The sequence below is a fragment of the Talpa europaea genome (assembly GCF_964194135.1).
Source record: "Talpa europaea genome assembly, chromosome: 12".
Taxonomy (NCBI): Eukaryota; Metazoa; Chordata; class Mammalia; order Eulipotyphla; family Talpidae; genus Talpa; species Talpa europaea.
In genome coordinates, this window is record NC_140079.1 from 90882079 (window position 1) to 90909433 (window position 27355).

At 35.4% G+C, this 27355-nt stretch overlaps 1 protein-coding gene across 1 annotated transcript in view; it reads right to left on the reverse strand.

Moving 5' to 3' along the window:
* Positions 1-27355, reverse strand: part of LOC311181786 (phospholipid-transporting ATPase ABCA3-like) — a gene marked incomplete at both ends in the record, with an annotated part of 69217 nt that overhangs the window by 4885 nt on the left and 36977 nt on the right. Inside the window, 11 exons of the mRNA XM_084250221.1 lie at positions 767-954; positions 1320-1490; positions 2286-2473; positions 3186-3380; positions 3823-3942; positions 7981-8168; positions 20630-20849; positions 23145-23349; positions 23474-23720; positions 25118-25412; positions 26146-26317. Coding sequence (XP_084106347.1) covers positions 767-954; positions 1320-1490; positions 2286-2473; positions 3186-3380; positions 3823-3942; positions 7981-8168; positions 20630-20849; positions 23145-23349; positions 23474-23720; positions 25118-25412; positions 26146-26317 — 2189 coding nt within the window. The remainder of the gene's footprint in view (positions 1-766; positions 955-1319; positions 1491-2285; positions 2474-3185; positions 3381-3822; positions 3943-7980; positions 8169-20629; positions 20850-23144; positions 23350-23473; positions 23721-25117; positions 25413-26145; positions 26318-27355) is intronic.

Consider the following 27355-nt stretch of genomic DNA (forward strand, 5'->3'; position numbering starts at 1 on the left):
CAGCTTTACTGCAAACTCATGACAGACCCTGAAGCAGACCCCACCACCCCCAGCTATAAATTTCTAAACCATGGAATTGTGACTTGAAGTGTTTATTGTTTTAGGCCGCTAAGTCATTTGGTCACTTATTATGCAGAAGAGCTAGCCAGTGCAGATTTTGGTTTGGGGCTATTTATGTACAATTTTGTTTTGAACTTTCTCCACTTACCTTCTGGTGCTTACAGGAAATCACTTTCTAGGAGGAGAAGTGTTGGGGCAGAATACTGAGCAACACTATCATTTGCATGTCATGCCCAAATTTTTCAAATATTTTTATATTCTCAGTAGCCATCTGTACCAAGTCTTGGTGTGGTCAGTTAAAACATTCTATCCATTTTTATGGTTATGTGGAGGCATTTCACCGGAAGTTTTAATTTGTATTTCCCAGATGATTAATTATATTGAACATCTTTTTATATGATTATGGCTTATTTTTTTAATCAAAGATAAAAAGTAGTGACTTAACCTTAATAATTTATGAAGAATGCACATGACCAGGTTTATAGTACTGGTTGATTCCTCCAAGAGACTGGTGAGAAGCTTTGCTATTTAGAAAAAGGTTTTTAAAGCATAGTCAGGGATAATAATATAGAATAACTATTTAAAAAATGTCCAATATAAAAACTCAGTGCACATCGGTAACTCATAGGAAAAAATTACTGAGGGAACACAACAGATCAACACACAACACTTAACAACTGTGATAAGCCAGCCCTACCTATATTACCTGGGAAAGTTTTTGCAATGAATGATTTGAAATCTTTTAGTTTATCTGTATTATCAGTCTTCATTTTTGCTGTCAGAGAGTATATGTTACCAAGCTTGTTCCTGAGGTGCTGAGGGCTTCCCAGGCACTGGAACTTCCCCTTTACCATGATGGCCACCCTGGTGCAGAGGGCCTCACCTTCTTCCATGCTAGGGGGGCAAAAGAGAGATGGATGAAGTGGGAAAATTCCATATTTCATAAAGAGCCATAACGACAAGGCAGCATTTGCAGTAGGGGAGCTTGGCATTGCAGAGGATCACCATTAAGCCTGTATTTGGGAAGCGAGATTTTAAAATTCATATCGGTTGGTTCCTAAATCTAGAATAGGAACAGCTCCCTAGCTTTCTATCTTCTGTAAATTCTGGATTCCAGAAAATGCTTGGGCTAAAGCCAAGAATCAGCCTCTACCCACAGTCCCTCCTGTGTAGCTGTTATATTTAGACAGGTTCATGCACCCATGTTCCTGGTGCCAACCAGCTCCCTCTTCAACTCTTCACTCTCACCCAAGTCATACCTGTGGGAACTTATGACGATAGCTTTGCCATTTCTACACATCCAGGTTACTGTGTCCCAGAGCAGGTGCCGAGCGACGGGGTCCATGCCTGTGGACGGCTCATCCATGAAGACCACTGAGGACTTTCCCATTAGAGCAATGACAGCATTCATTCTACGTTTTGTTCCCCAACTTTATCACCAGAGAAGGAAAGACAAAGTGGAGGAGGCCGAAGAAAAGGGTACATACATTAATTCACAGGACAGAATGAGCTCATATCTAGGATGCTGATTTGACATGACTGACAAAGCAGCATGTATATATACACCTGCATGTAATTTTATATACACCTGCAACTAATTTTAATTGAAATGAATTTTTTTGGGTAATTTATTTAGGAATCCTCATTGGTAAAGTACATTTGTTTGGGGGAGACAGAACCATAGGGAGATAGGGATGAAAGTGGTTTTTTTTTTTTAAAGATTTATTTATTTATGCACACAAGAGCTGGGGTATAGGCCAGAGATGTGGGGCGTGAGAGGGTTCACCAGAGTCAGAGTGGGGAGCAGAACAGGCGGATCTACTGAAATACACTGCTGAGGGGAGCAGCGGGCAAGTCAGGAGAGGTCTGCTGTGCCATGTAGGTAGCTCCCTGGCCGGCTGGAGATCAAACTCATGCTTCAGAGGCTGTGGATTGCTTCATAGTGCGGTGCTTAACCCCTTGCACCACAAGGGAGGCCAAAAGTGTTTTTTTTTTTTTTTTAATTTTTATTTTTCTTAGTGCAAAAGCTATAGCCTGTGTCTACACAAGGTTGACTTCACACAAGTGGCATCTGCCGTATTCTGAACAGCTAAACCCTGCCAGTACAGTAAACTTTTTCAGTCACTGCCTCTGTGTGTGAGGTTAGGTTGTGTTTGCAGCCATTCATTTTAAAACAGAAGAAACATATATTAGAGCTTAAAAAGTGCACCAGCATAATGTCTCACCTGTATGTGGAGGAAAGCTGGTCAGCATGGGGTTCCAGGTGCATTGAATGCAAAAGGACTTCCACATACTTGGAAATGTTGGGCTCAGGGACCCCCCGAAGCCTGGCATACATGGTCAGCAATTCTCGACCTGTCATATGGCTCAGCGTGGGGTCAGGTTGAGGACAATAGCCAATTCCTAAACTATCCTGAACCAAGAAGGAAGTCATAAACAGTAGACCCAAGTTAGAGATTCCGCTGAATATACAGTTCACACCTCTGATACAGAAAACTTGAAGTTTCCTAGTCCATGCGGCTAAGAAAGTTTGCTATGCATCGAACTCCCACTAAGGATTATCTCTTTTCTAATCTAAAGAAATTTTACAGTTGAAGCCTACTGTAGTAAAACAGAGCACTAATATCACTAACTGGAATTTTAAATACATATCCATTATGCACTATTATGTAACCAAGATAGATTTTTGTTAGATGACATTGCCTATTCAAATATTAGGAAGGAGCCATTCAAGGAAATCGATTAAAGTAATGCATAGGATTTCACTTCCAGGAATGGGCCCGTAAGTTCTACTAGACCAGTCTTCCTACAGATAACAATAAGACCAAAGGCGAATATCCCAAAACATAAAAAACTCATACAACTGAAAACAAAGAAACAATCTGATTGAAAAATGGAAAAATGGGTTGAGGATCTGCTCAGCCATTTTTCCAAAGAAGACACAGAGATGGTCAACAGATTTATAAAAAAGGTGTTCAGCATGAGTAATCATCAGAGAAATGCAAATAAAAATCACAATGAGATATCACTGCACACCTGTTTGAATGGATATTATAAAAAAGACAAATAGCAAATGGTTACCTCCTCCCGGAGGGTACCAACTTAGCAGTTAGGACTGGAAATACCTTTTTGACATTTTCAGAGATGTTAGTGCCATGAATAAACACAGCTCCGGAGGTGATGGTCTCCTCTCCAGTTAACATTTTGAATATAGTGGTTTTTCCAGCTCCATTTAATCCAAGTAATCCAAAGCACTCAGACTTTTTGACTTGAAGGGAGATATTTCTTACAGCCTTTACAACTGGACACTTATAATAAATCTGAGAGACAAAATCCCCACAATGTACTGAATCACTGACATGGGTCAACTACAACTATAACCTCAGACCCCAGTGGACTGCTACCTGTGGACAGTTTCACAAAGGCTCTTGCCCCACCCCTTTGTATTCTATTGTACCAGAACGTACTAGATTCCACAGAAATTCAATGGATCAGTCACATAGCAGCTCCTTAAATAACACATCAGGTCTTTTGGCTCAACATTGTTATGTTGATGAGAAAAAAAAAAACAATTCTGGTTAATAGTGACAGGGCAAGGACATTATTCATGGAACTTCTTTAATTATATGTCCTTTTGCTTAAAGTTGCATATTCCAAGAACCTATCCATGACAATTAGTGAGAACTTAATACACTACTAATAAATTCTGAACCGAGATGGTGAGCAAAAACTTGGGGCAATATTATCACTGGATGGTTTTACCTTTGTCACTTCTTTAAGAAGCAGTGGAGTACTCAACGAAGGAGACAGTGCCAGGACTTTATTCCTTTCCCTTTCTACATCATCATCCTCGTATACTGTTATGCTGCTGGACAATACAGCCTGTATTTTTAAGACAAAGATCACGGATGTGAATACATGTTAGCTATCTGGTTTAAAATTGAGTAATTTTTTTGAAAGCTCACCTGAGGGAGGAATCTCAAGCTACCACAAAATGTTTGTGTAATTTCTAGAGCCTTCCCATGGATTTCCCGAACTCTTAGACACAAGTTAATTCTTGACTTGCTTAGCTTTGGACACTATAGGCATGGAAAAATTTTTCTACAGTTCTTGCCAATAACATGGACACTTCATGGAAAACGAAAGCTGCACTGATGCCACTAATTATCACTAGTTTTACCTGTTTCGATTAAAATATATTCAAGAGACTTAAGATCCAAGTGAGGAGAAGAACTTTTTATTTTTTCTGAGGGAAGCACTCTGTATAGATGATTATTGAGCTGAGTTTGAATACTAACATGGACTTACTGAGAGAAAGAAGGTAGTGTGTGGATGGAAGAAAGACCTTAGTGGAATGGGAGCTTAGTGAAAGAAATGTGGGAATAAGACGACATGACATATTTTGGGGATAGTGGTTTGTATTGCTTGAGCAAGTTTTGCTGATGTGAATTGTCAATTTTTTGCATCAAGTGCTTTTCAGAATTGTTAAGAAACTTACTGAACATGCTAAACAAAGTTTGTTGATTACATGAGGTTGTACAGGAGTGGTAAATGTGAACATTCTTGCACTGTTTTCAGTCTTAGTGGGAAAAAATTCATTCTTTCATCATTATGTTAACTGCAGGTTTATATATAAGTAGATGATAGTTATCAGATTGAGATAGTTCCTTTTGTTCTCCAGTTTGCTGTTTTTTAAAAAATTGTAAATGGATGCTGAATGTTGTCAAATGCTTTTTTACACAATAATTGATATGAACATGTGGTTTTACTTCTTGAGATTATCAGTGTTATGGGTAACATTGATTTATTTTCAAATATAAAGCTGACTTTACATTCCTGGAACAAACCCTACTTGTTCTTGGTATAGTATTTATTTGATATATTCCTGGATTCTATTTGTGACTATTTCATTGAGGATTTGTGTCTCTGTGCTCATGAGGGATATTAGTTTCTTATACTTTCTCAGGTTTTGGTATCAGACTTCAGACAATGAATTGGGAAATGGTTCTATATCTTCTATGTTTGTGGAAGAAATTTTGTGGACTTGATACTATTTCTTCTTTAAGTTTTTGGTAGTGATATTATCTAGGCTTAGAGTTTTCTTTACTGTGATTTGAACCATGCATGGAGTTTAACTGAATTAGGACTATTTATAGTTTGTTTCACTCTGGAGTCGGTTTTGGTTTTTTTGTGTGTGTTTTTAGGAATTGTTTTATTTCATATAAGGTACCAAATTTATGACTATAGAATGGCTTTTAATTTCTGTGGTTCTGCAGTGATATTCCTACACTTGTCTTCATATTGGTCATATATGTTGTCATCTCTCTTTACTTCATGGTCACTTCAGTTAGAGGCTAATTAATTATGATCAGTTTTCAAATAATTAGTTTTTGGTTGTATTCACTGATTTTTCTCCATTGTTTTTCTGTTTGCAATCTCATTTTTTTTGTTGTTATTTTCGTTTACTTACTTGTGTTTGCTTTGAGTTTTTTTTTCTAATTTATTGAAAAGGAAGCTTAGTTATTGACTCAAGACCATCTTTCATTTCTAATATAAGCATTTAATGCCAAAAATTTCCACTAAAACAAATTTTGATATGTTGTATTTCATTTTCATTTAGTTCCCTTTGACGGATGGATTACATAGAAAGGGTGCTGCTTTATTTTCCAATCCGTAGAGATTTTCCTCTCCTATTTCTGTTATTGCTATGCAGTTTAATTCATTATGATCAGATTACATACTCTGCATTATTTAAATTCTTTTAAAATTGCTAGGTGTCTGTCTGAGTGAAGTTCCATATGTACTCTTATTGGGTAGAGTGACATATATATATATATATATATATGATCTCTCTCTCTATAAGATCTATCTATCTATCTATCTATCTATCTATCTATCTATCTATCTATCTATAGGATCTAGTTGGTAGATGGTATTTCACAGATATTTTATGGAATTTCTGTCTTTGTGTTTTGTTGATTACACAGAGAGTAATTTGTACATTACCAAAACCACTGTGATTGACATGTTGTTTTGCAGGGGAGCACTGTATATTTATTTCATCTAAAGAGGAAGTATGAATCTTAAAGAAGAGGGGTGTGGGCTTCTGGTGACTTACAGATTGCTTACAGCATAAAGAACCAAGAAATTCTCTAGAACTTGATGTGAAGTTCACAAAATGTGAAAATTTTGTGCATGGATGTTGGTGACAGGTTAGAGAGGGTATTGAACATGAAAAAGGAGTAAAGGACAAGTCCAAGATTTCTCTGCTGAAATGTTAATGTTAATGATAGAGGTAACACGAGAAGGTGCATGGGCAATGAAAGAAGAGGAAATGAAGATGTTAAGCGAAAGAATGCTTCTTCTAAAAGATTCTTTATTGTTTATTAAATGCTAGGCATGATGCACAGATATTCAGTCTTCTTAATATTTAATAGTATTTAATAGTCCACTTTTTTTCATTTGTATAGTGGAATTATTTGAAGAAATAATCACTAAATTTTTTTTAACCTGATGAAAAACAATGTGTATATCCAAGAATTTAAAATGAACTGCAAGTGGATTAAACACAATGAGCCACATTAGAATCAAACTATAATAAGTTAAAAGAAAATCTTGAGGTGACTAGAGAAAAATGACTCATTAGATACCAGGATAGTACCTAAGAGAAAGAGCTGACTTATCAAGATGTTTGTATTCCATGCCATAGAAACAATGGAATCTAAAAGATAATGATGTGATATTTTCAATGAGTTGGAAAAAAATCTATCCAGCAAGAATTATATATTTACTATCTTACTTTTTATGGTTCATGAGCTATCTTCTATCTCTCATTGATAATTTTGGCCTTTTCTCATTTTGGGATGTTAAGAAAACCAAGATTGCACTTTGGGCTTAAAATAGCACAGGGAATTAAGTTTACTTTGGTTTAGGGATACCAAGGCTTACCAGACTAGTTCATTAGATTACTATGCAAAGTTTGATTTTTAAAAGATTCATTTTACTGATTTACCATTGGTTTATGGTACTATATAAATTTCTGAAGTATAGTTCACACCTTGGTGTGCACACAAACCTTGCTGCACCCACCACTAAAGTTCCAGTGCCATTTTTCACCACCACACTGACTCTCTCTGCCCTTCCTTTATTCTCCTTCCCCACAAAATCTGAGCCCTTGGCCTAAGGCAAGTATTATTCCTTTATTTGGACTTGTCTTTAACATTAGGGTCAGTGATAAAAAAGGGAACAGTTACTCATATTCTCACATTATTATCATGAAATCTCCCTCCTTACTCACTATACTTTTTTTTTTTAAAGATTTATTTATTCATACAAGAGGTTCAGAGGAATTTATGGCCAAGATCTAGAGCCACTCTAGAACAGAAACAAATTTGGGATGAAGAGAAGTTATAGAGACAGATGAGGTGGTTTTCTGCTTAAAAAGATGGACCAGTAGGGATTCAATTACTAAATGAATGGACCATTAAAATATTTTTAAAAATCCTAAGTAAAACTCTTATTTCATGTGTGAAATTATGAGAGCTAGATAAAGCAGTAATTATTAATCTGAGAGGTAGAGACAATGAACCTGTATAATCCTACAAGGCTTTTAAAAAGTCAATTCTATAATTACAATCGAATATATCTCCAAGACAGTACATGTGCAAGATAGTACTTTCTATCATAGCCCACCCATTACAAATGGATTATTAATTTATTGGCAGAGGATTTAAAGTTTAGAACCTGAAACCCAAATTAAGAAGAAAAACTTGTGATTCAAATCAATCCCAGTTATATTTTTGGTATATAATTTTATGCTGCTTTCCTTATCAAGCAATAGAAGTAATAATATGTAAATTCTTATATTCTGACCTAACACTGAACTTCCTTTGGATTGTATCTAATGTCCATATTACTCACCATCTTTCTTTTCAGGTACATGTTGTAGGCCTTAGATATAATTTTTTGAAAGAAAAAATTTTTCAGGCTCCAGAATGCAGTCTCCAGAAACAAAAGCAAGAGGAGATAAAAGAAGCCCATGGCAGCCAATGTAATCAAAAACTTTGCAATCCCATTTTCTTCAAAACCATAGACACTGTTGTTAATAACTGAGGATAATAAAAGAGACAGCCTTACTTTAAAAGCTGATACAAAGTCTAAGATGACACCAAATATTAAGAATATGGATTTTAAAATAAATGGTATGTAAGATTCAGTAAAGGATAAAATATGGAAAATAAGTGTCTTAGTATCTTTTATGTTTCTATTTCATTTTATGTTCCCTGATATTTAAGGGTATTATAGTTTTTACCAATTTTGATAGGAGACAACCTTACTACACATTTAATGAATTTCAAGGTGAAATCTTTGTGAACAGAATGCTTAGTAATAAATAGGCAAACAAAATAAAGATATTAATGACTTATCTAACATTATTACAGGTCATAAAGAAGATCTTAAAGTTCTTTAGGGTGAGAAAAATTTTATTCTATAACTAGGAAAATTTTAAATAGTAAAAGTATTAATGGCAATGCATGTAAGGAAGAACACAAAGAATAGTTTAAAGGTCAAACGGTGAATAATTTAAATAGCCAATAATTTTGACCCTACCTAATAAGTTAAGACAAGCTGCTAAATTCTGGATATATGAGTTAGAGGTATTTCTGAGATGGAAAGATAACAAAAGCACTCTCATTTTCAGAATTCTGTTTTGACTGATTTGTGTCAGTATTTATTTGCTTGTTTGTTTTATTACAAATAACATAAAATTTGCCTTTTAAAAATGCACAATTCAGTGGCACTGAGTACATTCACAATGTTGTACTACTACCTAGGTTCATGACATTGTCATTACTCCAAAAGAGAACCTACTATCTCCTAACTAGTCATAACTTCTTTTCCTCTAACCACTGGCAATCACTAATCTACTTCTGTCTCTATGGATTTGCCTGTTTTGGACATTGAATATAAATGGTATTCTACAATAAAAGGCCTTTCCTGTCTGGCTTCTTTCACTTGGGGTAATGTTTTCAAGGTTCACCCATGTTGTAGTGTCTATCAGTAATTCACTTCTCTTTACTGCTGAATATCTCATTCTATGCATATACCATGCTTTGGTAGTCACTTATCAGTGGATGGACATCTAGACTGCTTTCATTTTTTCCTAAGGTAAAAAGCTATTATGAATAATGCTGCTATGAACATTTGTGTACAAGTTCTTATTTAAATCCTGTTGTCAATTCTTTTGGGTATATACTCATGAGTGGAACTGTTGGATCATGTGATGATTCTATATTTAACATATTAAGGAAGCACTAATAAATGAAGGTATCAATTTCTCCACATTTTCACCAAACCTTTGATTCTTTCCATTTTTAATTATAGCCATTCAAGTGGATGTGAAATGACATCTTGTGATTTTGCTTTGATCTTTTCTAGGACTGATATTGAGCATATTTTCATATGCTTACAGGCCATTTGCAACTCTTTTTGGAAATGCAACTATTCAAGTGCTTTGCCCATTTTAAAGTTGGGTCGTTGTGAGAATTCTTTGTACATTCTAGGTAGTAGACTCTTACTGGAGATGTGGTGTATGAATGTTTTGTCTCATTCTGTTAATTATTCACTCACTTTGATAGTGTTCTCTGAAGCATAAAAACTTTACATTCTGCTGATATATATCGTTAATGTATTTTTTTTCTTTTTTGAGCTTTAGGAGTCACATGTAGTAAATTACTGTCAAATCCTAGCTCATAAACATTTACCCCTATATTTTATTAAAATATTTTTTATAATTTTAGCTCTTATATTTAAGTCTTTATTACTAGTTGTTTTACACATGATGTGAAGTAAAGGTTCAACTTCATTCTTCTGCAGATGGATATCTGGCTTTCCCAGCATCATTTGTTGAGGAGACAGTCTCTTTTTTTCCTTATGAAATGATTTTGCAACCCCTGATGATTAACTGACCATACATATATGATTTTACTTTTGGAGTCTCAAAAGTTTATTCTTCTGGCACTACAACACTGTTTTGGTTTCTGTAGTTTTGTGGTAAGTTTTGAAATTGGGAAGCGTGAGTCCTCCAACTTTGCTCTTCTTTACCAGTATCATCTGCTATTTGTGATTTGCAATTCATATGAATTTTAGATTTTGCTTTTCTATTTACATTAAAAAAGCCATTGTGAATTTTGATAGGGATTACATTGAATCTAAAGATCATTTTGGGAGTATTATCATTTTAACAATATTGTCATTTAACCCATGGATATTTCATGTCTTTCCATTTGGTTAGCCATTATTTAGTTTCTTTCAGCAAGGTTTTGTAGTTATCAGTATTCCTGTTCTGTACCTCTTTGGTTAAATTCATTCTTAAACATTTTATTCCTTTTGATGTCATTATAAATGAAATTGTTTTATTTTCTCTTTGTTCACCATGAGTATAGAAATCCAACAGATTTTTGCATGTTGGTCTTATATCCTGCAACTTTTCTGAAGTTGCTTAATTAATTTATTTAGGTTTTGGTGCAGATTCTTTAGGATTTTCTATACACCAGATCATGCCATCTGAAAATAGAGATTGTTTTTTCTTTCCTAACTGTATACCTTCTTGTTTAATTTCTCTCAGAATAACTTTCTTTATAATATAAAATATAGTGGTAAAAATGCCCTAGGCATCATTGTCCCATTTCTGAGATTAGGAAATAAGCTTTTAGTCCTTTACCACTAAGAATGATGTTAGCTGGGGATTTTCACAAATGTCCTTTACTGTTGGAGAATTTACCTTCTATTTGTCACTTGTTGAGTGTTTTTTAATATGAAATGATGATGTATTCTGCATCAGTAGAGATTTTTATGTTTTTTCCCTTCATTCTATTAATGTGGTCATATGTCAAATCCTCATTCCGTTCATGGGAGAAATTTTACTTGGTTGATAATCCTTTAATGTGCTACTGGATTTGGCTTGCTAGTATTTTTCTGAAGATTTCTACATCTATATTAAGGGATACTGGCCTAGAGTTTTCTTTACTTGTGATGGCTTTAGATTATCTCTTGAAGATACCATATAGTTGGGTCACTTAAAAAAAAGGTATGCATAATGAATGAAATAATCATTTAAAAAAAAAAGACACCATGTTGAATGGGAGAAAATGCTTGCACATAATACATCTGACTATGGACTGATATCCAGGATCTAGAAAGAAATCATATCACTCAATCAAAAAAAGGGTAGAAAAGCTAGATAGATACTTTTCCAAAGAAGAGATGCAGATGGCTAACAAGAAAATGCTCATTATCACGGAAATGAAAATCAAAAATACAATGAAATGTAAGCTCACACTTGTTTGAATGGCAAAAAGTCCAGAAACAGATATTGGTGAGGCTATAGAGAAAAAGGTACCCTTGTACACTGTTAGTGAGAATGTAGACTAACTCTGCCTCTATAGAAAACAATAGACCCAGCCCTAGGTATCTGTCTAAAGAATACAAATACACTAATTTGAATGGCTATATGAACTCCTATTGTAGCACCATTTACAATAGCCAATTTATGTAAACAACTTTAGTGCTCAAAGACAAATGAGTGGATAATGAAGATGTGGTATAAAGAAAGGACCAGATGACATCAGAGAAGGTTCTCTGATTTATTCCTGGGAGGATAATCTGAGATGTATCCAGAAGGGTACCAAATACAGAAGGAACTGTGACCTGGGGTGAAACTGGAATACCTCTTAGAGATCAGAGAACAGAATGGACTATTCCAGAAGGGATGCTAAAGAAATTCAACTCCAACAAAAGGATGGAGAGAGACGCCTGGAGGCAGTAGTCTGGAGTGGGACTCTGCCCTGCAAACTTTAGAGTTATACTCCTCTGTTTGGCCAGCCGTCCTGGAGATGGGAATTTCAGACTGACCTTGTGAAGCATGCTGAAAACACATAGACTGTACTCTCAGGACTAGAACCCCAAAAGGGAGGGCTACCAGTGATGCTACAAATATGAGCCAGAACCCTATCCCCAGTTCTCATCAGTGACTGGGTCTCTCCGTTACCTGACTCAGTCTCCCCTATATATGACATATAGAATTCCAAACATCTAAAATCATATAAAGCTGGGAAAAGCTAAAAACAAAAACAAAAAACCAAGGCACCTCTAACTGCAAACCTCTAACACACTGCTAAGAATACTTAAAAAGAGTTCCAATCTCTAAAGCAGCAAAGTGGGCAGATGGAAAATTACAACACATGGCACTTTGAGTCCTCAAGGGATTACATCACTGCAAAGGAGAGAACACATCTCCAGATTCCAGTCACAAAAATATAGAGGAGCTTTTTTTCCTATCAGAGTTCAAAACTGCTATGATAAGGAAATTCAAAGAACTGAAGAAAACACAGAAAAACTGATCAAAGATATATACAAAAACTCAGAAAAAAACAAATAAATGTCCTGAGAAATAAAATAATGAAAAGAAGATAGAAACTGAAGCTGTAAATAAGAAAATAATGGAGAAACTGGATGTAAAAAGATCAATAGGAGAAAGTGATGAAAGCAGGATAGACCAAATGGATGATCAAATCAATGACCTTAAAGATGGTAATGCACAAAGCATCCAGGTAGAAGAAGAAAGACATATACAGAGAGGAAAAAATGCACACACATTTTAAGAATTATCCAACACCTTATTCCAAAAAGGGAAGAGAGAGACAGGGAACAGAGAACTTATTCAAAGAAATAATAAAAACTCCTCTTATAATGGGGAGGGAACTAAACATACAAGCTCATGAAGCTAAAATACCTGGTTACCTAAAAGTAATGAGACCAACATCGAGACACATAGTTGTGAAACTTCCACGAGTTAAAGACAAAGACAGACTATTGAAAGTGGTTAGCAGAAAGAAGTACAGCAAAACCAGCAACACAGGCCCACATCAAAAAATAAGAGCTCAAATAAATAATTTTATCTTTATCTTAATGAATTAGAAAAAGATGAATAAACAAAAGCAAATGTCAGTAGAAGGAAGAAATAATATTAATCAGAGCAGAAATATATGAAATAGAAATAAAAAAGACAGACCAAAAGATCAATGAAACCAAAAGTTGTTTCTTTGAAACATTAAAGAAAATAGACAAATATCTATGCACATGAAAAAGGAGAAAAATAAATAGAATCAGAAATGAAAGAGAAATTACAACAGACATTTCAGAAGAAGATCATAAGAAATTACTATGAACTATTAGAAATGGGAGGTAGGATGGAGGAGAGCACAGTAGACTATGGTGGTGGATTATGGGTGCTTCAGTGGTGGGAATGCTATAGTAACTACATCCAAGGTGGGGAGGAATTCTATACTGTCAAAACACTACCAAGGATATAAAACAGTGGCACTTCAATAATTAAAAGAAATAGACAACTTCTTAGAAATATACAACCGTCTGAGACTGAATCAGGAAGAAACAGAAAACCTGAACAGACCAATTACATTAAGGAAATTGAAACAGTAATGAAGAAGTCTCCCTTTCCTTCTAGCCCTACCCCCCCGCCCCTGAAAAAAAACCACCCACAAAAGCCCAGGACCATATAGCTTCACTTGTGACTTTTACCAGACCTTCAAAGTTGAATTAATACCTGTCTTTCTTAAAGTGTTCCCAAAAGTTGAGAAAGAGGGAATGCTTCCAAAGACACTTGATGAGGCCAATGTTAACCGGATACTCAAACCAGACAAGGACATCACACAAAAAGAAACTATGGTCCAATATCCCTGATGAACATAGACAAAAAAATCCTAAACAAAATCTTAGCAAACTGAATTCAACAATGTATTAAAGGGATCATATGTCCTGACCAATGGGATTTATTTAGGGGTGAAAAAGGATGGTTCAACATCCATATATCTAGCAATGTAATTCACCTCATCAGCAAAAGAAAAGAGAAATCACATGATCAAATCAATTGATGCACAGAAAGAAATTGCTAAGATTCACTATCCATTTATTATAAAATCCCTCAAAAATGGGGATAGATGGGACATACCCCAACATAATAAGGTCATATATGACAAACCCACAGCTAAAATCATTCTCAATGGTGAAAAATGAATATTAGCAAGTGGAACAGACACACAGATAATTAGTTTTATTCCAGGGATGTACAGATGGTTTAATATTTTAAAGATATATTAATATAATTTTACCATATTGATACATGAATGGCAAAAGCCACATGATCATTTCCTATGGTCATAAAAAGTATTCAAAAATCTCCCTCCATAGCAATTTTTAATAATAGAACCTACCAAAAGTATAATGAATATAATAGTTTATGGTGAAATAACTATTTATTTAAAAAAATAAAATGATGTACATATTTATATAAATCCCTGATAAGAAAAAGGATAATGTCAATGACTGGAAATCAGAATAAATGAATTTTAAAGAAAAATACAAACTACCCTTTTTACTCTCTGGGTGAGTCACAGAAAGAATAAAACAGTAATTGAAGTGGTTGATACCTACCTCTCAGAAACACCCTAGCATGGGAAATAACACACTTCTCCTCATTGACAAAATTCTTGCAGTGTTCTTAATAAAAAGAAAAGGTGTCAGTCACTCAAGAAAGATATAAAATAGGAAGAACAGTGATGACAGTCTAAAATAAATGGTTTTAAAGGATGAATAGCAACAATGTCCATTTTTTCATCACTGAGCTGCTATTATATATAAAAAAAGATCTCAAGAAAAAAGATGAGACAGCTTTGGCTTTACAAGTTTAATTCTCTCAAGGATCAAATAATCTCTGTGACTTGAAGATTTTCAAAGAGTTTCCACTTCTAAATAGTCAGGCACAGACATTTTCTTCTCTTTCCTAAATTAACTTTGGAATGACATTAGAGATATAAAAAAGAGTGTAAAATCCATAACAACATGGAGAATGAGGTGGGGGGAAGAATAGGAAACAACTTAAAATTTCATTGAGTTTCTAAGAAGTGGGAAAGATAACTTAGTTGTGATGAATAACTTAGTTGTGATGAATAGCTTAGTCGTGATGAATAAACCAGAGAAGGAAAAACTGCCACCCTAACAAAGTGCAATAGAGGTTCTTAATGCAAAATTTCTAGTTATGGTTTTGTGAAATTATATTTAGGTATTTAATAAATATGCTACATAGGTTTATCTCTCTTATAATAGCCATATAAGCCTCCATTCTGTTCTTTAAATGTAAAAAATTGTTCCCTGACTTGAGGCATTTGCTCAGCTCTTCCATCAATCTGAAGTATTATTATTCCAGATCTTCACTGGCCAGTTCAAATTCATTCATTCAGTCATCAGAACCAATAACATTCTGTGGAGATGTCCTTCCTAAGTATTCTATTTGAAGTGGTCTGAGTTATTTTAAATTATTCTGTTTCATTACCTCATTTATTTCCTTCATTTCTTATTTCTACCTGTAACTATGGTGCTTATTTACTTACCTTTAAATCACCTGTCACAATTCTTAGAATGTAAGCTCCATGAAACCAGGGACCTTGTCTATCTTCTTCAATACTGTATCAGTATAGGAGGTATAGCAGTCAAGCAGTGGGAGTTCAAGCAGGAGAAAACATAAAAGATTGAGGAAAAGTGATAACAAATGAAATTACATTTTCCTAGCAATAAATGAGGACAAGAGCCTTCAGGTTGAAATGGTCATCAATCAGTAAGCAGAATTAGGGGGAAAATATCCATGCCTGGACAGTTCATAGTAAAATTATGCAACACTGAGAATAATGGCTTTCTGAACATAAAAGTTTTCAAAAGAATAGTGTATTTTCAAAGGAATCAAAATAATATTTAACACTGGATTCCTCTTAAGCAATACAGTTTAACATCAGAAAATCAATTAACTTAATACTCCACATTCAAAGAATAAAGGATAAAAAACTGACAAAAAACAAGAATGGAGGCATCACATTCTGAGACTTCAAGTTATACAACAAAGCTATAGCAATCAAAACAGTATGGTACCAGAATAAAACTACACACACAGATCAGTGGATTAGAACTGAGTGTCCAGAAATAAGTCCAACTTATACGGACAATTTATGATAAAGGAGCCAAGTGCCTAAATGGAGAAAGCAATTGTCTTTTCCACAAGTGGTACTGGGAAAACTGGACAGCCATATGCAAAAGAATAAAACTAGGCCCAATTGCTTACACCACTCAGAAAAATTTATGCAAAATGGATTAAAGACTTGGAATATAAGACCTGAAACCCTAAAATGCACAGATGAAAACATAGGCACAACACTCCATGACACTGGTTTCAATGATCTGTTTGTGGACTTGACCATAACAGCAAGGGAAACAGAAACAAAATAAACATCAAACAAAGAAGCTTCTGCACAGCAAAAGACACTGTCTTTAAAATGAAAATATAGCCTACCAAATAGGAGGAAATATTTGCATATTCTACATTGGACAATAAACTGATATCCAAAATCTACCAAGAACCATACAACTGAACAAAAAGGAAGATAACCCAATCACAAAATGGGCAGAGTTGCTAAACAGATACTTCTATAAAGAAGAGATACAGATGGCCAACAAGTACCTGAAAAAATGCTCATCATCACTGGTCACCAAGGACGTGCAAATCAAAACCACAGTGAGGAACCACCTTACCCTGTGAGAATGACCCATATCAAAAAGCAAGTGTTGGAGAAAAAAGTACCTTCTGTTGTTAGGAATGTAGACTGGTCCTGCCCTTATTAAAACCATATGGTCATTTCTCAATATATTAAAAGTAGATCTATTTTATGATCCTGCAATGCCACTAGCCAAAGAAGGCAAAAACAGTCTTTCGAAGAACTATATACACTTCCATGTTTGTTGCAGCATTATTTACAATAGCTGAGTTGTGGAAACAACCTACATGTCCAAAGACAGTTGAGTGGATTGATAAGATATGGTATTAATGCATAGTCAAATAGTACTCTGGCACAAAAAAGATGAACTCTTGCCATTTGTGACAATATGGTTGGGACTGGAGGGGATTATGCTAAGCAAAGTTAGTCAGGAGGAGAAAAACAAATACCAGAGATTTCACTTACAAATGGAATATAGAGAAACAAAAGCAAACCAAAAGAGAAAAATAACAAAGCCTATAAATCTGACTGTAGGACTGAGGCTACCAGAGGGGAGATGGGGCAGTGGAGAGCAGTGTGGAGGGGGGCTTAATGATCTATGGCAGAGGATTATGGGTACCTTGGTGTTGTACCAAATGCATCTGAAGCATTGTAAATCTATACCTCTGACTCATATGTGATGTTGTATACTAACTTTACCTATGTAAAAAAAACGATATTATTTAAAATGATGAATAAATAAAATTAATACCGGCAACTATGATCTGTAAATAACTACTCAATGGAGCTGTTTTTAAAAAGCAAAGAGAGGAATTTATGGTTCAAAGATGATGCAAACCAATATGTGACTTAATTTTTGTTATTCAGAGACTGTAACACAATATAATCCATTTAACCCTAATAAGTATATTTCACTGTGCATTGATTTAATGAGACTGTTAGATTTCTATTTATGTGACCACAGATACATTATTTTGTTCTAGAATGGATTACACACACAGAGTAAATATGCTTGTTATTTCTCAGTTTTTAGAATCAGTTTGAGATAAGAAATCAGCCTAACTTACTGAAAATTTAATAAACTGACTTGCCTGTCCTTGAATTTGGTCTGTGAGTTTGCCTTTCTTTTTTATCTGTGTGGCATTTAAAACCCATGTGTCTCAGTTTAAGGAAGGAGAAAAGTTTCTGCATTTATAAAATTGGGATAATAATAGCTAACTTGTAGGTGATTCAAAATGATATACATAAATCTGCTTTCATTTGGTAGGTGGTGACCAGTAGCCACAGATACTCACCCGTTTTATTGCAATTCAAACTTTCAAATTGCCTGCTACACATATTTTTCAACTCATAGTCATCAAAGAATCTGATGATACACATTGCAAAGTTGTAACTAGGAAGCACCATTAATATATTATTTACCACTGTTTTGGTTATTTCACTAATGTCACGATCTGTGATTAAAAAGATAATAGATTAGCTTCAATTAGAAGAAAGTAACAAACCACCCATAAAAACAAACTTCTCAAAGAAGATAAAACCATGCTTAGAGAATCACCAATACAGCAGATGATCTTTGAGAAAATACTTGTTATTGAGTAACTAAGTCTGTTCACCTTGATAGCTTGCAGCATGGACTTGTCAACTATAGAATTCGAGAAGTCTTGTTAATGAGTGTTTCCTTGGAACTTTCTTTCTCCCTCTTTATGTGTGAAGTTTGCTATTAACAGAAGAAACAGAAGAAGCAATTCTTCTGTTTCCCATGCAGCTTACAAAGAAAAATCTTGGGATTCTGAATTTCACTTTGTTTTCAGCCTCTGTGTTCTCAAATTTCTTGTCAAATCAATGAGATTTTAAAAATTTGAGCAATTTTTTCATCCAACATATATTGAATGGATGGTGAATCACATATCCATTCTCCATCCTTCTGGACTTGGAAGTATCCACTGAATTGCTCATTGCCAAACCCAATAGCCTGTGTGCCAATGTCTTGCATTTGTCCAGGGGTTTCTTTGCTCTCTGGCTGCTGGTTGATTTAAACCAATGGGAAGCCCTGACTGGAGAGAGGGGCATTTCACCAGTATGTTTCCTTGGTGAATTTAAAGCATACACTTTGTACATAAATTTTGTGTTTTTTTTATTACATTTCATGAAAAAGTAATAATAAGAAATACATTCTTTTTTTAAAAAAGCTAAGCAGATGCACTATGGTGGTAATCCTTGGTACAGAGACCCTAATGTTACCTCAGTTAAAAATGAATTAAGGGCCTCCCTGGTGGTGCAAGGGGCTAAGCACCACACTATGAAGCTATCCTCTGCCTCTGTAGCACGAGTTTGATCCCCGGTCTGCCAGGGAGCAACCCACATGGAGCAGCAGACCTCTCGTGACTCGCCCACTGCTCCCCTCAGTACAGCTTCCTGTTCTGCTCCCCACACTATCACTGGTGAATCCTCTCACACCCCCACACCGCTGGCTTGTACCCCAGCTCTTTTATGCATAAATAAATAAATCTTTAAAAAATGAATTAAGAAAAAAGCTAAGCAAATTTAATATTTCTTACCTTATAGACCTGGTGACTATGGTATGAAAAATGGAAAGATTATAAATGCACATACACCTTATGGACGTCATTAAATAATTAAATTAAAGCATTTGATGCAACAAAGGTTTTTGAAAGATTCTTTCTCATAGTGTTTTCTAGTCTATGAGAGCCCACTAAAAGAGTATTCTTGAAGAGTTCTGTTTTGAATGTTTTCTATAGGGTGAAAACAATGGTGGTATATGTTGCAATGGAATTTTGGCTACCTGACATCAGTGAGAATAATGGGATCCTAGAAAGCAGTAACCAGGCGTCAGAACTTAACTATTAGAGACAAGGCAAGAACCATTTACAAAATAAGCAACAAGGAGAGAATAGTAATCAGATTTTTTCAACCAAAGGAGTGGAGTTAGCTATCTAAATGTTGTGTCTCTTGCAGACAAATTATAATCCCCCCTCCCCCACAAATTAACAGGTCTAGAGGCTTATGAACCTCACTCTAGAAGTTTTTAATGTTAGAAATTGGAATTTCAAAAATCTGTAGTAACTAGATTTAAGATACAAACACAAACAAACAAAACCCAAGCAAATCCTGTCTGTAAAAAATCACCAACAGAATCAACTTCTCTTTAAATTTCATAATCAGAGAAGAAAGATGTGGGGAACCTATCCCTGGAATCCTGCTGCACCCAGGCATGAAGATAAAGGAAACTGGCTTAACGGCTGTATTTGCTGCAAATTTTGTTGTTTCCTTTTGAAAAATAAAAATCTCATTAGAGCTCAAGATTATGCACTTCATTAAGTTAGGGAGGAGTTGCACATAGGACCTTTTATTTTGTTATTTTAATTTTTTTGTTAAGATAGATTATTCTTCTCTCCCCCAACTACCCCCCCCCCCCCCAAAGCACACATTTATTGAGGGCTTGCTAGCGTGGCGCTTACTGCACTTTGTTAGAATTGAACAAGCTAGGGCCTCCCTGGTGGTGCAAGGGGTTAGGTCTCAGCACTGGGAAGCTATCAGCAGCCACTGCAGCAGGAGTTCAATCCCCTTAACCCACATGGTGCAGCAGACCTCTCTTGTCTTGCCAGCTCATAGGACCTTCTAGCAAAGGGCTGTTAAGATGTGTAACTGAAGGGCCAAGTCTCAAAGGGGACAGAGGGGTCTTTTTAAAGGAGAAAGTGTTCTGCACTCTCCCTGCCCCTTTCTCGCTTCCTTTCCTCTTTCCAGCCTTTCTCCCCAACCTCACTCTCACATACCCACATCAGTAAATGCCGATTTCCAAAAAGCATAGGTTTTCAGATTTCTGGAAAGTAAGTACTTAGCAATTAATACTTATATCCTCAAGCTCTTTTATCCTCATTTATTTACTATATTTTCCAGAGACAGAGAGAACTGTGTGACATTCTTACCATAGTGCTGCATTATGCTGTGGATGAGGGTACTGAAGACAGTGGAAAAGTAGCTAAAGAGGGTCAGCTTGATGTAGGCGGCAGCACCACTAGAAAACAGGAAGCTTCCAAGATAGATGAGAGGGATAGCAGACCAACTATATAGCATAAAAATCATCATTGTGTCCAGAAAGTGGTAATTTTCAACAAATGCATCCACTCTGCAGTATTTGAACACACCCTGAGATATGGGATAGAGACAGGAGCAAGGTGAAGGCCCTGCGCAACCAGAAATCATCAGAAGACGTAGAACACAGCAGGCACTGCCTCCTTCGGAGCACAGTCATATCATTACGTACACCATTTTACCCCCCTTAAATAAAAAAACCTTTTAGGAACAGAATGACTATATTTCCCTTTTCTGGGTTTTGTTTTTACTCCTACATGGAAGTGTTACCTTTTAATTTATTTCCCCCCATGACTAAAGCCAAAGCAATTCTGTTTTCCTTAAGTCCAGAGAAAGTGACCTAGGAAACAGACTCATTCCCTAAAGATATTTCCTGTGGTGGCTGTAGTATATGGAGCCTCTCTTCTACCTCTCCTCTCATTAGAACCCTGCTGGATCTACTCTGTACCCTACCCCCCTTTATAGCAATCTCAGCAAAAACTAATGGGCTTCCTCATTCATTTGTTTCTCATTCCATTTGACAAATATGAGAGGGACAGCAGACCAACTATATAGCATAAAGATCATCATTGTGTCCAGAAAGTGGACAGATAGGTTAGGAAGAAGGAAATCTCTAATATTACTAAAGAGAAGAATTTTTCAGAAATTTATATGATAATAATTGGTAATTATAGTTTTCCTAAAGATAGCAGGGTTGCTCCCTTCCAGCAATTCTAAAATTAATTAGCAGGACCACTAATATTGGAAAGAAGAGTTAAACTAGGAATAGCTTCTTTTACAACCCTGCGATACTCTTGGAAGTAGTTTTTGTAGTTAAGCAATAGTATTTAAAGAAAGTCTATGTATAAAATCAGTGATCTTAGGTGAATGAACCGTAACAGCTATAAGTATACTTGGTTCCCACACTAATTAAAGGCATGGAAAAAAAAAAAAACAGTAAGCACAATCAGGAGGAAATAGCAGGTAACCTAGGAGCAGCTTTGTTTCAAGACATATGATGCATAGAAATGTCTCAAGTTAAAATTTACTTCAAAGAAAATTTAAATTTCTACTTGGATACACACTTTATTTTTTAGGTAGGGTATGACTCAAGATGGTAAAAGTGTAAATTATCCCCATTATTCTAAATAAAAACGACAGGATTTTTTTTGAAAATAGGTAAGGTGATTCCAAGGACTATGTGTAAACAAAAAAAAAAAAAAAACATGTGAAGGTAGCTGGGAAATTCTGCAGAAGATTATGGGGGAGGTGAGGAAGGTCAGTATGTAAAAAGCAAATGTATTATGAAACTACTATAATTTAAACAGACTGGCAGTGGCACATCACAGATGCATCAATGCAACAGGGTAACAGAATACACAATATGCTTAAATGCATATTGCTAGTTAATATACATCAAAAGCAGTGTTTCAAATCAGTGGGAAAAGATTCATTATCAAACAAAAAGGATGTTAGTTTTCAGATATATAGAAGATTATAAGAAACAACTATGAAAACCTATATGCCAACACATTGGATAACTTAGAGGATAGTTTCTTAGATGCATACAAACTTCTGAGACTGAATCTGAAATAGAAAACCTGAACAGATCAATTACAAGCAAGGAAACTGAAACAATAATCAAAAGTGTCACCGAAAACAAAAGCCATCATTAGAAGCTTGCTCTCTGTACTACTTCCTCAATGTCTAAAATTGGGCATCTGAGTCAAAACCAGTTCTGCTTTGCAGTCTAGGTATCTTGTATTTGAGCTATGAATGTGTGTGTGTGTGTGTGTATGTGTATGCAATAAAAGGAAGCCTCATTTAGGTCATGATTCTAAACTGTGTGCTATAATCCAACTTAAAAGACTAATTTGTCAGTCAGTTATATAGAGATATGCATATTATACATCTTTGGGGGTACATGTTCACACCTATGTATACATGCTTTACTTACCCACTTCCCTTATTTCTTCCTCCCTCTCCCACTAATCCCTCTAGTAGCCAGTGTCTTTTTTCACAGAGATTAGAGAGTTCAGCATTGGGAATTAGTGGACAGTGGTTTATCTACAAAAATTGCAAGAGACAAGTGGCAAATAATAGCTCTTATTCTTTTAAAGTAATTTTTGTGCCAGAACAAATATATGGTAAGTCAACTCAAGAAAGGCTTTTCAAATAAAAATATTTTTCCCAATTTTAAGAATATGAGGGAAAGCATTTCTATAATTAGGTTTTCACAATGTATTCTCTGGCATAATACGACATAGTCGCTTGAAATCTGTATTATTTTAGGATACAATTAGTTGAACAGGAGTGTCCTGTGGGTGCTGTAGGAAAACAAGCTTTCATGCACCTTCAGCCAACACTCACCAATAGTAAGCAGCAGGGAATGAAGAAGCAGATGAGATCCCACAGCAGAGCAGCAAGCCAGTAAACAAGCACATAGACTCCACTCACAAACTGGATGTGCTTTGCCTTAGAGGTTATCTCAGCCACTGTCTGAAGGCAGAAGCTACCAACCAAAACAGCCATGCCAAAAGTCAAACCTAACAATATATCTAGTCCATTTGCATGCCTACAGAAGATGAAATGAAAGATGAAATAAATGGAATAAAAGCAGAAAATGATTTCAGTAACTATTTTCCAATATAAGGGGATATGTTAAGGCTCAATTCCAGCAAAAGAAAAATCATACATACACTATTTTAGAACCATAAACAGGGAGAGGTTGAGGCTTGTTGGAAATTCTAATGGAAGCATTAGGGCCAGAAAGCGTCATAAAAAGAATGTTGTCGAACACCGCCAGGGATGTTGCAGGTGAATGGTATGCCTCGTTGTTGAACCAAATAGTAAATACTGTTTTGTTTTTGTTAACATTAACTGAAAATGCAATAATAGAGAAGTCACGGCACTCTTTATTTTCCAATATATACTTTTCTAAGTTACCTAGAATAAAGAAAGAAACTGGTCAGTGAATCATCCTGTAATGAATCATCCAATATTTACTGATAGTAGAGAAGATCAAAACAATTTCCTGTTATCTCTTCCTTTTCCAATTTCCTAGAAATGGATGTTTCTAATCTTTCCCTTTCTCCTCAAGAAATCTACCCTATCACTAATTTCTTCTAGTAATCTCACCATATAGTCCACAACTTGAAAAAAAAAACAAACCCTGTAAATTACTTAGAATTTCTTGCTCTATTTTTGTCTTAAACAAACATTGCCTGTTCTATTTTTTTTCCAAAATTGTTTTGGTTATTGTAGGGTCATTTCTATTTCCATATGTATTTTAGCAGTGATGTGTCCATTTCTGCAAAAAAGTCTGCTTGAATTTGACAGGGACTGCATTGAATTTATAGATCAATTTGGGGAATATTGCTATCCTGGCAATATTTAGTCTTCTAATCTTCGTACTGTTTCTAGTAATACCCTGCAGTGATGGCTTTCCCCCCAAAGACCTGAGTCCTGAATCAAATCCAATAGCACCAATGTCCTGAGAGTGAATTTTTTCAGAGGACTGCTACTTCAGCCAGCAAATAGACAGTGCTTGAGGGATGATGCTTTTAACAGAGTTCCAAAGAGATCACTCCTTCCCATTAATTGTGAGACTAATGGCTTTTCCTGGCAGCCAGACCACTGAGCTGAGGAGGGGACTAAAGTTAAAATGCCACAGACTGTGTAGATTTTGTAGAGATTAAGTATTTCCTCCCCCCCAAAACAGACATGCTTTAGTTCATTCTGGTGCTTTTACATTTTATTTTCTAGCATCCTAAATTAGTTGATTAATAAAAAATATTCCCAATTTTTGGTGGGAGAGTGGGTTTTTTCCACTGTACCAAAAATTCAAATTCTCCATAAAGGTAAGCAGTGAACAAATTAAGAATAGTTGCTACCTTCAAAAAATAAGTTCCGAGTCAGTCTAGTAAGTCTTCAGCTGCTTATTTTCCAAATGGCCAATATACTAGACTTAAGAACCCCCTTCAGCTCCTAGAACCAACATTCAACTGTGAGAGCTTAGAGAAACATTTTTGTATTCTGATCAGAATAAAAATCCTGTATTAAGTTTCACAACAATACAGTATTTTGATTCTTTTTACCTATCCTCTGAGAGGTGAGGCAAATAACAGAAAGACTACCTACAGCCAAAGTGCCCCATTAATTATAAACCTTTGTGACCAATTACATTGAAGTGCATATTTTTTTCCTTTTGATTTAGCAGAGTCCAAGACACTGGTTATTAGTAGGAAAAGAACACAAATGGGTAGCTAAATACCTTTTTCACAAGTGGCACCAACAGCTCTTCACATAGCAGCCATCTCTTTTTCGTCCCCTGTGGGTCTTACCTTGCACTTCTCGAAGCTCTTGATCCTGAAGGTTTAGAAAAATCTTCAGATTCTTTGTGAAATTCACAGCCAAATCAGAATGCCCTGAAACCGAGTAAGGCACAACTGTTCGACCATATTGACGCAAATCCATTTCTCTGCTGGGCAGTTCGTAATTCATGTTTGCAGTTTTTAAGAGATATGTAGTGACAGCCAAAATCACTGATAACTGTAGCAACATCAACTTCCAATGACGCCTAGTGAATAATGCTCTCTTTATGAGCATGGAGCAAAATTGCTGGCGGTAAAGTGGAAACTAAAAGGAGGAGAGAAACAGAATTACAATGTATGGCAGGATACTCATATTAAAATACACTAACACAAGTGCTTCAAATGTTTACAGCAGAATGCAGATGCATACAATACAAATATATCATTGAATTGAACCCCCCAAGAAGGTATGAGAAATTTTGTTTGTGGAAGGTACTAAGGGACTGCAACCCCTTGGAAAAAGACTTTATTCATTAATATATTTATAGAATTTTTGATCAGTAAAACAAAATTACTTCTAATTCTTGCATTTAATATAAAACCATCATCTTTCTCTTTTCTCCATCTAAAAGAGAGTAATCCCCACATGATTTATATATGTGTGTGTATATTTATATGTAGCATATGTATGTATATATGTAACTTTTATCATTTTCTAGGTTTTAGTACACACTGGCTCATAGTGGAAAAAAAGCTCCTAATCTGATCAACCAGTATCTTCTGATTATAACAGTCATAACTCATTGGTTTTCCTTCACAATTAGACAAAGGGAAAGCTTGTAAGAAAATGAATGAGAAATTTTCAAAGGGATGCTGAGAAAGAAGAGTGGAGAGAGCCGCAGCTGTGATCAACCATAACCCATTTCTCCTGGGGCCGTGGTACAGTTAGGTCCACATCATTGCTGAACTCCCAACACCTTTTATGTCGAGATATTAAAGTGTGTGTCTTACAGGCAACCCAAACATACTTGGTTTATGTTCTCAGTGAATATGCTCACCCCAGTATTAAATTTAATGGATGTGATTTCATTCAATTTGGAAAAAATTGGTCTCTCATAATTTCTGTACATGCTCATACTGTGCCTCATGCTTCGTCTTATTCTTTGGTGCTCCAAGGGTGGGGTTTGGAGAGATTCAACATCCTTCTGGGACTCTGCCAGCATATTGACCCTACATACACACATAAACACACACACAAAGAAAAACACAAAGCATTTAATTTTGACTATAACCTCAATCTACTTTATTTAAGGAATGTCAAACAAGGTTCCAAACTTGGAAGGCTCCTTGGTCTTTTTGACCGATTGTACAGAGGCAGCAGGATATCACTGGTCCTCAATAGACTAGTCAGAAATCTGCTGCCAAAACAGGGCAAAGTGTCAACCGCTCTGAGGCGGCAAGAGAAAAACAATGACAATGTATGTTTCATTACACTGAATTGATTTAAGTTAAAGGATTTTACCTTTAATCAAGGCTAACTCCCTCTTGGGAGTTAAACTGTTATTTATTTTATGAAATGATGGGAACATTGCATAGTTTTTTTTTTTAAAGTCCTTACATTTCCTACTGCTGCCTATATCTGAAACGAAACTGTGTGTAGATATTTGAAGAGATATACATAAATAATTATAATCTAAGAAGAAAAAGGTCACATAGAAGAAAAATATATCACCAAATACTGAGAGACAATAACGATTAATTATATCAGTTAAAGAGGTAAAACACTTGGTAGAAAATACATGATTTGAAAGGTGTGTTTTCTCTAAACTACAGAACTATCAAAATCTTTTTAATACATTGTTAGCTTTTGTATGGAAGGCAACATTAATATACTCTGAACTAGGACATTCGCAGATGGTGAGTAGATCAATGAGCTACTCTACACCCTTAAAAAACTGTAAATACAGGGATATTTGGAAACCTGCTCTAAACTGTTCTTTTAATATGTTGTATTTCATTTGCCCCCCGTTTTTTGAGCGTTTTCATCATAAATGGATGTTGAATCTTATCAAATGCTTTCCTGGCTTCTATTTATATGATCCCATGGTTATATTTTCCTTTTATTTACCTCAGTCTTTGAATGAATGCACTATCCTGTGTCCCTGGAATAAATCCTTCTTGGTGATGGTGTAAGATCCTTTGACTGCATTGTTGGTCAGTTTGCTAAGATTTTTTTGAGGATTTTTGCATTGATGTTCATCAGGGGAA